At 38.6% G+C, this 14,080-nt stretch overlaps 1 protein-coding gene across 1 annotated transcript; it reads right to left on the minus strand.

Moving 5' to 3' along the window:
* Nucleotides 1-644: 644 nt before the first annotated feature.
* Nucleotides 645-3,502, minus strand: LOC148008001 (autophagy-related protein 9-like). Its single transcript, XM_087674529.1, has 4 exons — nt 3,124-3,502; nt 1,867-2,507; nt 1,432-1,752; nt 645-755 (listed from the first exon to the last, which is right to left on the minus strand). Exons 2-4 carry the CDS (start codon nt 2,418-2,420, stop codon nt 701-703), a joined length of 930 nt encoding a protein of 309 aa, XP_087530655.1. The 5' UTR covers nt 2,421-2,507; nt 3,124-3,502; the 3' UTR covers nt 645-700.
* Nucleotides 3,503-14,080: the final 10,578 nt, after the last annotated feature.

The raw sequence follows: 14,080 nt of genomic DNA on the forward strand, positions 1-14,080 counted from the left end.
ATGTTTAGTGGAGATGTGCCATCGAGACAGCACCATATTTCAAGTCTTATCTCTATCTATGCTTGGCCATTCATGTTCACTTTTCTTGTGTTCCAGCAATAGCTGGTTTGACCTCATACAAACCACTCTGAAAATTTCATCATTTGTCCTCAAGATAGGTGGGTAGCTATGAACTTTGAGAAAACTCCAGCACATCACCCATCTATAAATTGAGATTTGTGCAAAGGCGGAGCCTTATGTGGAAAAGGCTTGATGATTCAAGTAAATTATGAGCACACTGCACAACTGAAATAAACATCAAACTTTATGCGCATCTTAGTCTACCCATATCAATATGAAAGATGCCTTTATAGGACATTATCCACCAAGGATAAATTATTGTAATCATTTTTCACATTCTAAGGTTTCCATTACAAAAAATGACATGCCCACTGTTTTTATTTAACATTGATGGAATTTGACTTCTTTAAAATGTTACAAATTAACTCCCAAAGTGCAGGTGATGGTCTATTTTGTTGACCACAAGCATGGCATTAAAAAAAAGGTCAACATCTTAAGACTCGCTTCAACATTACACTTCACTTCAAATTTTCCTCCAGCTCATTTCACATCATTCATACTCCATCATGACAGTCTTAGCCCAAGAACACCACCACAGCTCTACTCATAAAAACAGCTCAGCTCTTGTCCGCTATCTCAACTAATATTTGAGGGAAGTATTCTTATATGAGGTGTAGCAAGGGTAAACACTGCATCTGCATATGAAAGACAACTGTGAACTGGTCGCACTAAGCATGCTGCATTTTGAAGTACAGCAAAACAATGCATCTCATGCTGTTAGATCTGCACAGGCAGGCTGAACACACACATGTGCTGAGTGCCCCCAATGCTTCTTAAATGCTCACTATGGAACGCATCCACACACACTCGCTATAAAAAAGACACAATGCAGGCCTGCAGTACTATTCCACACTAAGAAGCGTCCAGACTAAATCCTGTTTGCAAGCTTAGAGATATCATAGCCCAATAGATGTAAAGCCTACATTTTTGTTGAGTGTAGCACCTACATGGATTCAACACAAAGGATCTGTTTTATGGTGCATCAGTTAGAGGCAGCTGCATTACTCAAGCCAGTAGGCATCAGACACAGTTTCAAGCTTGCATCCATCCTAAATCTGCATTTTGACTTCCAGTCAGTTTTGCTCGCCTGGACTCCACTAGGATGAGGGGCATAATAATTAACAATTAGGCAACAATTTCACCATTCTAGTGAAGTCATATCATGAGGAAACAAACCATCTATTTTTCAAAAGAGCACAACTATACATGTGCATCAGATACCCCGCTTTGCCAGTACAATTTGTCTAAAGACATACTCCTACTGTTTCCAATCTACTGATTGAGAAAAGGGAATAAGGCAGCAAGAAATACCTATCAAACATGTTCTGTAAAATGCACCAATTTAAACTCCACTCCAATGTCTTGGTCAGCAAAAGCCTTCTTTCTGTCCCATCATTATCATGCCGTACTACTGGACCTGATCCCGGTACCCATGCAGGAAGGGCAACAGCCAGTATGCCCTTGTTTAACATTCCAATTAAGTAATTTTCCTTGCGCATTATGCGCATTACTACATCATGAACAGATAGCTCACGTACAACACACAGTCGTTGCTGTTGTTGGAACTGCACTATCTTGTCAAGGAGCACTGGCCAAGATGTTGCTTGTAACTCTCGGTCACTTACATGTAGACTGCAAATCAAGAAGTCTTCTTAGAATGAATATATAAAAAGCATCTATACTGAAACTGCTTCCATGTAAAACATAAAACAAACTGCACAAATCTTGAATCTTCCTGAGACTCACCGATGCTGATAAAAACGCCGAACCTCGAGTATTTGCCTTAGTTGAGTGAAAAATCGTAAGAAACAGAACACCCAATACACTGAAAATAAGAGCAGATAGATCACTACAATGCCCTTTGTAACTGTCAGGGGATTGAGAGGGTTTTCCTTTATGGCTTCCTTGACAAGATTGCACGGCTCAACCGCATTAGCACCACAAGTGTGAAGTACTTTCCAGTCGACTATGAGAAGGAAGAATCCAGAGAAGCAAATGGTAAATCCGAGACTAAGAAGTTCCACCACCCACTGTGTAACAATGCACCCGAGGCCTTTATCACAGTAATACTTATATAACCATCCAAAGAATGCATCCAAGTCAGCAATAGCTTCAAATTTTGCACTTTCTCCTCGAAGAAGATCCCTCGGATCCTCTGGCAACCTTTGATAATCAGAAAGCTCAACCTCTACCTGTCCTTGTCCTCGCCTTGAAGATGTTTGATACCGTGGCATAATCCAAGACCATTTACTTGTCCCTGCTCTTTCATTTCTTCTCTTTCGCCAATCACTGAACATCATCTTTAGCCAATGCCCCCACAAGGATTCCAAGGATCCATCATAGCGTGTTAAATAGCAGTCTCACCGGTGAAGAAGCTTGTCATAGAACTGTGAAATGCACAAAACTTTGTTGAATATAATCTTCTGGCTTATATGGTTAAATTATGTGCATATGTAGTTTTCTTTGTTCAAAAGTAAAATGCCAGCGTGCCAAAGCTGCCCACAACTCACAGACTAATCTTCTCTTATGTAATTAATCTCGTGAGTAACTTGAAGCAATAACATTGAAAAACTAAAACAGAAGCAGAAAAACCTTTTGTTGCTAAAGAACATTTTAAGGACTAGATGTCAGACAGAAAATGGCACGCAAGGAAATAGTTGTGAAGGTCATCCAGCATCATGGTGCACTTGGGAGTTGTGCTTATCAATGCAGATGAGGCTACAGGTCATGAAATTTGGTCCATCGAATTACTCTCCAGTCTGCTATATATGCAGGACTGAGTCTTTGGCATTGCGAACGAAGGAAAACGAGAAAGACGGAGAAACAATTGTGTGAAACCTTGTCCGTTAAATTACTCTCAAGTGTGAGAAATATGCAAGACTGAGTCTCAGGCATTGCAAATAGAGGGAAACCAAGAAGGCTTAAGAAGGTATTGGTACATGACAAGCGGGGACGTGATAATCAGTAATGAAAGTTTTCTGAGAAAGTGATAGACGGACTAACCAGCAAAGTCATGGCAGGCGATGGAGAGCAAGAGGCAATCCTGTGTTGATGGATGATGATGGAGGCCACAGGAACAGAGCAAAGTAAGCCGCCGAGAAGGGGGAGCCTGCTGCTGCTTCCGCGTTGTGATGGGAAGGCGGTTTGCGCCTGCGATCGTCCTGACGATCGTTCCCCTTTCAAGGAATGCCCTTTCGTCGATTGATGGAAGGATTGATTGCTGCTGTTTTTTGTGTGTCTTTTTTGGCTGCGAATAAGAGAGAAGAGGAGGAGGTGCGATGGCAGAAGGCGTGCTGTGCTTCCTTCCTTTATTTCGGGTGAATGAATTGCTATGGCGTTTTTTTTAAATTTTCGTGATTTATTTGTGTTTGGTTTTGCGGTTTGTGTGCAAAAGGGAGAAAACTCTCCATGGCTTTGCATTATTAGCCTAGGTCGGGTTTCTTTAAAAATGCCTTTTAAGCAAATCAGTCCGAGAAGGTGCCTTTCAGGCTGTGATGCTCTTTGTGCGTTTGTAGCACGCATAAGAACACACACAATACTCTCTTACCCTAAACCAAGCACTCGAGTGCCGGTAGCAACCCACTGGCAAGCTTTGATGTGGGGCTTCTTCTATGTCGCCAGCAAACACCTAATCCTGAGCACATGATCCAACTATGGCAATGTTGGTCTGATCACTTTGCATTTGTTGATTTTATGTGAGACCACTTTACACATGGAAAGAGAATGTTGGCCTATTACATGTTGTCATTCCCTTCCTCTGTTTTTGCCAATCCACAGGATTAGGACTAGATTTTACCAGCTATTGGTGTGCCATTGTGGTAGCTCACATTCCAACCAGATCAGCTCCAAATCAACAAATAGCCTTGCAACTCTTTGGAATGACATGCCAAATGGCCTCTCTCTCTCTCTCTCTCTCTCTCTCTCTCTCTCTCTCTCTCTCTCTCTCTCTCTCTCTCTCTCTCTCTCTCTCTCTCTCTCTCTCTCTCTGGTGATAGACCAGTTAATATGAGTGTTTCCAATTTTCAATTATGGTTCAAAGCATGGAAGTCGTTCTCATTAGGGTTTCCTACACAAAATGGTTCCCAAACAAGTAGGGGTTCTTTGTTCTGGGAAGGAGGTCATGTTGGGAAGTTTTCACATTCCAATTTTGATTAAATATTATGTTATTTTCTCCATTGTCTCTTTTGCCATGTTGTTTGTATACGTTTTACTTTTTATACACTATATCTAGTTCCTTTTTTCATGGAGAGAGAGAGAGAGGGGTAATGGTTTATATTTGAAAAGACCAAATGGAGTCTATTTCAAATTGAAAACTCACTAAAAATTGAACACCTACACATTGTCTACAATAGTTTCTAGTTTTCAATGAAAAGTTTGACAAGTGGTTTTAGAAAACCCCCTTTGTAGGATGGATTGTTGAATCAATCAATCTCTCTCTCTCTCTCTCTCTCTCTCTCTCTCTCTCTCTCTCTCTCTCTCTCTCTCTCTCTCTCTCTCTCTCTCTCTCTCAAAAGAACCAATAAGATAAAGGGGACAATCGCATAACATGCCCCGATAATGTTACACTTTGTGGCTAGCACATACTAGTAACATATTATGGCGTATGGTTTAGCAGTTCAAGTGTGATGACATGGGGAGTAGATATCAGTCAAGATGCCAAGCTCAAACATATGAAACTATTGGTTGTATATGAATTTTCCCCAAGTCTACATATGTATAAACATTCAGATGTGTTTCTCTTTTAGTGGATTGCAAGGTTGTCCTTTGAAACATGTTCAATCGCCATCACATGAGCTCATACCTTGCAAGGAGTTTTGTCTGCTTTTCATGTCCCCAAAAGTTGCACATTATGCTACTAAAGTAAATATAGTACACCTCAATTAAGGTGTAGCATAATTAGCCCCCATACCCTAGTATAATAATTGGATTGTCCTTACAACTCACTATCACCACAAGTTTCACCCTTGAGATGAAAGGGGGAATAGAAAATGAATTTTCTTTTATGTTGTAAGCGAATGCTACAAAAAATAGATATTGGGGTAAAACTAATGGCCATCCAATCATAAACAAATGAGGAAGTTCAATGAAGACACAACTAGTGGAACATGTGTTTGAGTCCACAACACCACACATGAAGCACCTAACCATGTTCTCTTTTATTGGCCACACTCCATCATCACAATCATGTCACAATTAAACCCAAACATTGTATATCTAATGCCCTTTATAACTAGAAAGTTTAGAAAGAGGTAGTTGATCATGTGATCCAAGTCAATGGAATTGCACATATTATTTTAGTATGAAAGGTTCTTATACTTAGTATTTCTACATAGCCTATCGTATTCTTATAGGACCATCAACCCCACACTTTACATGGTCTTAATAAGATTTCACTATCATGTTGCTAATATGTAAGAAAAGGTGATGTGTTAGAACCTGGGTATGGGCACGTTGTTCTATTATGATGTTATATGGTGTTTCGCTTCATATCCCTCTCTTTCCCTTTGTTGCATAAAAATAAAAGACATATCATAATCTTCTTTGAGCTATTAGGAATTGATGCATACAACATGCCTATAGGTGTTGAATTCAAATCCCTTCTTTGTTCTAACCTTAAAAATATAAGTATCTTCATGAAATTCAAAAGTATGGTTGCTCACAATTTTGTGCAAATTAGTGCATGAATGAGAAATAAAGAGTATTGCTTTGGTTCATTTGCAATGTCTACCAAGTAAGCATTCAAAGGATAACTCATAGCTCACCATGTCCAAGCCTCCATTAGGCACCACTATAATGGTCGTTGATTGCTTTCAACTCCCAAATAATCTTCTAGTCCAATGCAAACATTGCATAGCTCTATCGAAACTACTTGCATCCATTTAGTATAGGGAAGTTATGTCCTACCAAGTTCATATCTACATAGTATCTCTGAGTGGATACATTGCATTTTATTAAAAGATCACCTTAATAGTGATAGACATGCCATCATTGTTGTTGAAGAAGTTGGCCTTTTCTATAAATAAGTGGTCCATTTGATTTTGAATTCTCCAAGCATTGTTTCACATTCATATAGCTTCTTTTCTCCTTTACTTCTCCAAAAAAACCCCATCATCTAAGACATGAAATTAGTTATTATGTTGCCCTTTCAAACATGAAGTAGTTATTACATTTCCCATAATCTAAGACATGAAAATAACTTGAAATTGGTTATTACATTGCCCTTTCAAACATAAACTAGTAAAAATGTTTGTACATATGTCAAAAAGGATGAATTTTGATATTCACAATATGTCATGCAAAGAACATGTCAAAAGTTGCCAATAATCCAAATTTATTTTGATAGTTTGAAGCATCATGTTTGTTACAACTTCTAGACTAGACCTAAATAACCTCACTCTCTTACTATTCCTATTAGTGTAGCAATATGGTGTGGCATAATTATGATACAATGTGCATGGATGACACATTCCAAAACCATGTAAGATGGTTGACTAGTTTACGTATACATGTAGTGGTCCATGATAAGAACATGTTGGAGACTTGGGGGACTAAACAATCAAGATGGACACCTCCTAAAATAAAGTAAGATTCAACTATATTAATGGTAGCTATTGAAACACTAGAGTCTTGCGTGATCAAATGATCAAGGCTTGACCCAAGTAATGGACCATATTAGGGGACTAGATCATTAAGATGGACACCTCCTAAAATAGAGTGGGTTTCAAGTATAGGAAATTTTGATGTATAAAGACATTATAACTAAGTTGAGAAATGATACCATGCCCATTTACTTTCTCCTATTGGTACCAATGGAAACTTTGAGCTCGTGAGCTTTGTGCTTTATACAAGCTCATGTAGTCTTATTCTTGGGTACATCATGTGTGCTAGTTGGCTACCCCTAATATTAGGATTATACTAGCATGTTGTGGGTTCATGTCTATTTCTTTGACATATATGACAAGAATCTCTCCCCCCCCCCAAAAACCTGTCACTCTTGGATCTTTAAATTTCTACTTAATTTTCTTTTCCAACTTCATTGACATTTTAGACCTTCTTATCCTTAGATGACTCCTTGCTTCTCTTCCTTGCTTTCTTCATTTGCACCTTTTCTTCTTGCTATCTTCATCATGTGAATCCTTTAGCTCCTTCTCTAATTTTGATTCTAAGCTCAAGTCTCACTCTTCTTCCTCACATTTTGAATCCACTTTGTCCTTAGAATCCAAACTATCATCCTTAGCGCTCCATTTCAAACAGCTTAATCAAAGCCTTCTCTCCACCCTTATCATAGCATGCACAAATTCATCAAACTTGCCATTTTGATTCTCTCTTATATTAGCAACATAATTTCTAATCTTGCAATTCAACCATTTAATGAAATAGGATAGAGTCATCTCTTAAGAATGTTTGTCTTTGTTAGCTAACTCTTCATTAAATTAAATAACTCCTTAGCATACTCTTGAACCAACATGCCTTTCTACTTTCTCCTTTTAACCATTCTTAGAATATCCTCCATTATTTTATCCTTTTAGACCCTTTTCGAAAATATATTCTTTGAGTCATCATAATCATTGAAATGGTCGAGCTCAAAACCACTAAACAAATACATTGTCTTACCATTAGGTGTGGTTGTAAATTGTTTTTCTTCACCTCATTACTATAAATATTCTCAAATCACTTGCTACCCATCTTTCTCACTATGTATAACATTATAATTAGGGTCTTGTTCTTTTTTCCCTAAAAACTTCATTGCTTGGACTTTGGGGTTTTGTAGTCATTGAGTTGTGTTGCAAGGTGTTGTTTACATTCTTCTTCTCAACAATGGAAAATGATTAAAATTTAACCTTTGATGAGAGGTTCCAAGATGGTCCAAAAATGTTGTAGTACCAACTATTCAACTTTGAAATCTTCTTTGAAATTGAAGAGGTGTGACATGCATGAACAATAAAGGGCTATAATTAGGTATAATATCTTCCTCTTTGCTTGAATTATATATACTAAGCCAATGTAAATTCGAACTTTGAGACCTAGTAGTATCATGATATTTGTCAATGCTTTCATGTCATACCTCTTGACATGCTCTCTCATGCAATTCCTATAATGCAATCCCCTCTGGCTCTTGTCAATACTCTAGTAATAAACAAATTTCCATTTGAGATACATTCAACCAAGTTGCTGCTTGATTAAGAATTTGAATGCCATAACACCTTACAGCAAGAGATCTGCAGGATTCTCGTCAATTGTCAAGACAAGAGATCTACAGGATTCTCGTTAGTTGTCAAGATCTTTACAAGCTTGACATACTTGTCTTTTACCACCTTTCTGATGAAGTGATAGTGCATCTCAATGTGCTCTATCTTTGCATGGAAGACCAAATTCTTGGCCAACTGAATAGTACTCATAGAATCTAAATGTAGTGTAGGGGTAACAATAATACCAAGGTCTACCACCAGACGACCTAACCATAGGATGTCCTTGTAACATACTTTGCATTAGTAGTAGATAATGACGTGCATTTTTGCACCCTAGACATCCAAGAAACATCACTCCAGCAAAAGTGAAGACATATTCAAAGGTGGACTGCTATTATCAGCATGTCTTGCACAATCGAAGTTAGTGTAACCCATGATTGTAGTATCCTGACTACCATAGCAAATCCTCATATCTACAATGCCTTTTAGGTATCTCATAATACCCTTCATAGTGGCCCAATATTGCTAGCTAGGTGTAGCCATATAGCATGCCACAACTCCCAGTGCAAATGCTATGTCAGGGCAAGTGGCTGTCATGGCATACATCAAACTACTTGCTACTGATGCATAAGGGATCTTGGCCATCTTAGCCTTTTGCTCATCTAACTAGGGACAACTAACTGGGGACAATCTACCTAATTGACCTTCACATGGGAAGGTGAAGGACAGCCAATAGACTTAACATCTTGCATATGGAAGTGCTCAAGGACCTTTTGAATGTACTCCTTATGTGATAAGTAAAGAAGCCCCTAAGACCAATCGTGTGTGATGGATATCCCAAGAATATGTGAGGCCTACCCCGTGTCCTTCATCTCAAAGCTCTTCTTGAGTTGAGTTTTTAAAGCATCTAGGTCATCATCATGAGCTCTCCAACAATCGATATATCATCCACATAAAGTACCAAGATAATAAGGTTGTCATCACAAGCCTTCTTCATGTAGAGACATGAATCCATATCATTGTGGAAGTAAAAATGTGACTGCATAAATGGATCAAACTTATGATATCATTCCCTAAGTGCATGCTTAAGACCATAAATACTCTTTCTAAACTTAGACAGTAGGTGTTCCCTACCCTTTTCTTGAAAGCCCTTAGGTTGTTGCGTATAGATCTCATCATGCAAGTCTCCATTTAAGAAAGCCATCTTAACATCCATCAAATAGAGATCCAAATCTAACCAAGTAACCAAGGCCAATACTAAGTGTAGGGTAGTCATCTTGAGTACATGAGAAAATACCTTATCAAAGTCAACAACATGCTCCTACTTAAAACCCTTAGCAACTAATTTGGTCTTATATGTTGGCTTGGGGTGTCTAAGGGTACTCTTCAACTTGTACACCCACTTGCACAACAATGCATGTTTCCCATTAGGCAAAGGAAAAAAATCCCATATATGGTTTTTCTACAATGAGTCATACTCTGGCTACATGGCCCTCTCCCAAGAGTGACTATCACATTTATGCATGGCCTCTTCATAAGTAAGGGGCTCATCACAATCCATCACCATAACATAGTTTGTGGAGGGCTCAAACCGATCAAGATGATGTCTATCTCTAGTAGATATCGGCCTATGGAGGGCACAAATTGATTAATTTCTAATAGATCATCTCAAAACAGGTTGTGGAGTCTCTATTTCCTATCCAACATCACGATCATGGGCCAATGGAACATCATAGTTGTAGCATGTCTAGTTAGCTATATGGTAACAAGAGGCTTCTCCTAAAATATCACCATGCATACCTCAACTACCTACTTAAGCTACTTATGCATATTCTCTTTATGGAAAACAACATTATGGCTGTGAATGACCTTCTAAGCCTGCAAATCCCATAGGTGATAGCCCATCTCGCCTACATCCCCATAACCAAAAAAGATGCATTTCACTAATGTAGGATCCAACTTATTGTCTGGTCCTTGGGAACATGGAAAAAAGCCTCACATCTAAAGACATGCAAATAAGCATATGATGGAGGTTTTCCAGACCATACCTCCTTTGCAACCTGACAACCAATAGTAGTGCATGGGGATATGTTTATCAAGTGTACAATAGTAGGAACTACCTCAGCCAAAAAATGTTATAATAAGCCTACATGGCTAAGCACACTATAGAGTCTCTCATGAATCATCCTATTCATGCACTCTGCAATACCATTCTAGGGTGGGATGTAAGGGGCCCTTACCTAATGCTTAATACCCTACCCATTGCAAAACTTCTCAAATGCTATAGAGACATATTCACCCCCATTATCTAACCTTAGGCATTTTAGTCTATACCTAGGCTAGTTCTCAACAAGAACAAGCCAATGTTGAAAGGTAGTTAATACATCTGATCTCTACTTTAAGGGATATGCTCAAACCTTATGCGAATAATCATCAATGAAAGTCACAAAGTACTTTGCGCCACCTAGTGATTGACGAGGCATGGGACCACATACATTAGAATGAACAAGAGGTAGAGGCTCACCCATGTGTGTAATGCTAGACTTCTTATGAGAATTACGTGTTTGCCTTCCATAAAGATATCGATCATATGAATCAAAATATTTGTAGTTAAGGAGCGAAATATATTGCAAATGAGAAAGCATTTTCATTCCTTTTAAGGGCATGCCATAAAGATATATATGGTATATCAACCATAGCCAAAACATGGTCAATAGACCCATATATAAGCAAGGGGGATAGAGATTGCCAACCTTGGCACCTCAAGCAAAGATAAGATTCCCATGGGTAATCTTCCACACAGAATCACCGAAAGATACATAATAGCCTACATTATCAAACTGTCCAATAGAGAGTAGGCTTTTGGGCAAAGCCAAAACACAATGTACATCATGCAAAATAAAAGTGCTACCTAAAGTAAATTGTAGATGTACATTCGAAATACCAACAATGATATCTAATGCCAAGACATTTCCCAGTCTAATAGAACTTGTCATGCTGCAATAGGAGTGAAACTAATCCCTGTGTGGGGTAACATGGAAAGAAGCCCCCGAATCAAGTATCCACCGTGCTAAGACAAAATGGATGAGGCATCAACCAATTGACTAACAGCAAGAGAAAAATATGCCAAGTTATAATCATCATTAGACTCGGGCTCCAAGGCATTTATTTCCTCAATTTTTATACCGGACTTACTAGGAACAATGTTGCAATCATCAAACTTATATTGTACTTTGCCCTTGCCTTTCTCCTTGCATTTATCATCACGTATCTTATGGCACTATGGCCTAATATGACCTTACTTCCCATAATAATGACATGTAAGAGAGGCCTTACAACCATGAGACTTATTGTGCGACTGGTTGCGAGACTGAGATCTCAATGAGTCTCTACCACGGTAGTCATTATCGCTCTTATCACCATGTCTACTCCTAAGAGTCAATGTATAAGAAGAAATTCTTGTTTATCTCCTTTGTGAGTAAGGCACCTTCAACATTGTGGAGTTTCAAACTATCCTTAGGCATATTAATACACGTGGCAGTTCGAAAAGTGTTCCATGACTTGGAAAGTGTCACGAGCAAGAACAGGGAAGCGAGCTTATCTTTGAACTCAATGCCATGTGAAGCCAATTGGCTGAAAATAAAATGAATTTCATTCAAATGTGCAGATACACTAGTCCCTTCCCTCATGTGAAGGTCCATGTGTTGGGGGTAAAGGCGTCTATGCTTAGCCGCCCGTGTATTACTACACTAACAGTTCTCACACACTTGTACACTGCAGGTGACGAGCACCCATCACTGCCACTTCATTCTTTATTCTTTTAGTGATATTTGAATAAAGGGAAGGCTGCGATCACACATTGTGACTATTGGAGTTCCCACATCTTGTGTCTGTCTCTCTCTTGCTCTTGCTCCTTTCACCATAGCTATTGCTTCTGCTTGTGTGCTTCCACTCCGAGCTCACTCCCTTCAACTGGTATCAAAGTCAACCATTTAAGCAACTTCTTCATCCTTTGCTTTAGCTTGCATTCAAAGCTTCAACTCAAGGTTTCATGACAACCATTGTTTCTTTCTCTCAAGGTATGCATTGAGTCTTTTCTTTTTCTAGCTTGCTCCATGTTTGTTGAGAACACCGTATTGGGGAATATGGGAATTTTCCATAAGTTTGGGACATGTGGTCAAATCTTTGGATTTGTCATAACTTGAATACTGTAACTCCAAATTGAGTGCTCTATAGCTCAGTAGATTCCATTTTTCAAGCGCTTTCCAATGATAGGTTATATCATGTGGTTTTGAGAAACTTATGGATATGTTATCCGAGTGCCATCTTTTTAGTATTCAAAAAATGGGAATTGGGAGATTCCCAAACTCACTAATATTGTGTTTGAGAGCTTTCTAAGGCTTAGGTGAGCCTTGTTGAGTGCTTATTGAGTTGAGGAGCAGTCATTTTATTCATTTTGAGTGGATATAGAGCATGCTCTAGAAGTTGTGGACATCTTTGGCAATTTGACAGCACGGTTGTATCTTGGCCATGACTTTTGCATACAATATCAGATTTAGATGTTCTATAGCTAAAAACGAAGAGCACAATGAGAGCTGCAAAGTGATGTACTCTATAGTTTATTTTGTGTAATTTTATATTCTCTATTTCACACAAAACATAATTGTTCTGGTTTGGACAACAAACAATAAATTCCATAATGCATGTTTGATGCTTCAAGGACGCTATTTTGGTGCCCAGATGGTATAGTTATGCTCTTGGCCTGATTTGACCACACATTTGGCTCAAATTTTTTAGAGATTTCATTATTATAATAATAGGACTGAATGTCATTTATTTGGGAAAAGCATATGTCTCTTGTCACTTGATGCTTCCAGGGCTTGGTATTGATGCTCGAATGTTAGCTTGACACTTGGGGATGCTTGACACATGCCTTAGAATGATTTTGGTTTTGATTGAATATTTTCATTATCATATCCCTACTATTCATAGTGGACATCAAGCAGTTGTTTGATAAAGATTATGCTCATTATGCTTTGAAGCTACTTGGGTACCACATATTGGATGTATTGACACTTTGGTTGTCGTGTATGCCTATGGATATGTTTATGACATGCTCCTAAGTTGAGATTGGAGTTTGGATGCTTTAACTTTGGCTGACATTCCTCTCCTTGGATGCTACTTGGATGCTACAGTCAGAGTCTTGCAGACTAGTTGGGTTCAATGCTTCTGAATGTATGCTCTATAAATCTTGGATACTTGGATGTCACTCACATGATATTTTGAGCTTTGCTTGCTCATTTGGCATTTAACTTTTGCTTCAGTGAGAGCTATTCGGCTTTATGTATTGAGCCACTTTGACACGAATTACTACATAGCATTTGGTTCATGCAACTGAGCTTGAGCTTATTATAGTGAGATAGTGGGACTCATTATGACATGTACATGCTCTCTAGATATTTATTGGATGTAGTTACCCTATTGTGGATTGATTTGATCTCTTGGCTTCAGCCTAGTACTTATGTCTATTAGGGTGTTGTTAGTGGTATTCATATGCTTTTGGGTTATGTATTAAGCTTTTGCTCAGTGGGGGTGATGCATCTGGCAATTCTCTTCATTTACTCTTGAGACCTACTCTATGCATGATGTCTATGCCTACTACATATATGGTTTTTGACACATTGCAATTGTGATAGTCTTCAATGCCGGTTGTTCCTAACTTCTTTCCTCTTGGTTGCTCATAGTTGGTTGTTGGCATATTGTTGAAATTT

Source organism: Lygodium microphyllum, unplaced genomic scaffold (assembly GCF_053477565.2).
Source record: "Lygodium microphyllum isolate KBCC unplaced genomic scaffold, Lygodium_microphyllum_v1.1.10 scaffold_620, whole genome shotgun sequence".
Taxonomy (NCBI): domain Eukaryota; kingdom Viridiplantae; phylum Streptophyta; class Polypodiopsida; order Schizaeales; family Lygodiaceae; genus Lygodium; species Lygodium microphyllum.

What these genes read in the sequence shown, in the direction of transcription:
- LOC148008001 (XM_087674529.1), bottom strand. Translation starts at nt 2,420, where the DNA reads ATGATGTTCAGTGATTGGCGAAAGAGAAGAAATGAAAGAGCAGGGACA. An exon ending in CGGCGTTTTTATCAGCATCG is followed by an intron (nt 1,753 to 1,866) that starts GTGAGTCTCAGG and finishes CTTGATTTGCAG; the next exon opens with TCTACATGTAAGTGACCGAG. An exon ending in TTACAGAACATGTTTGATAG is followed by an intron (nt 756 to 1,431) that starts GTATTTCTTGCT and finishes TTTCATATGCAG; the next exon opens with ATGCAGTGTTTACCCTTGCT.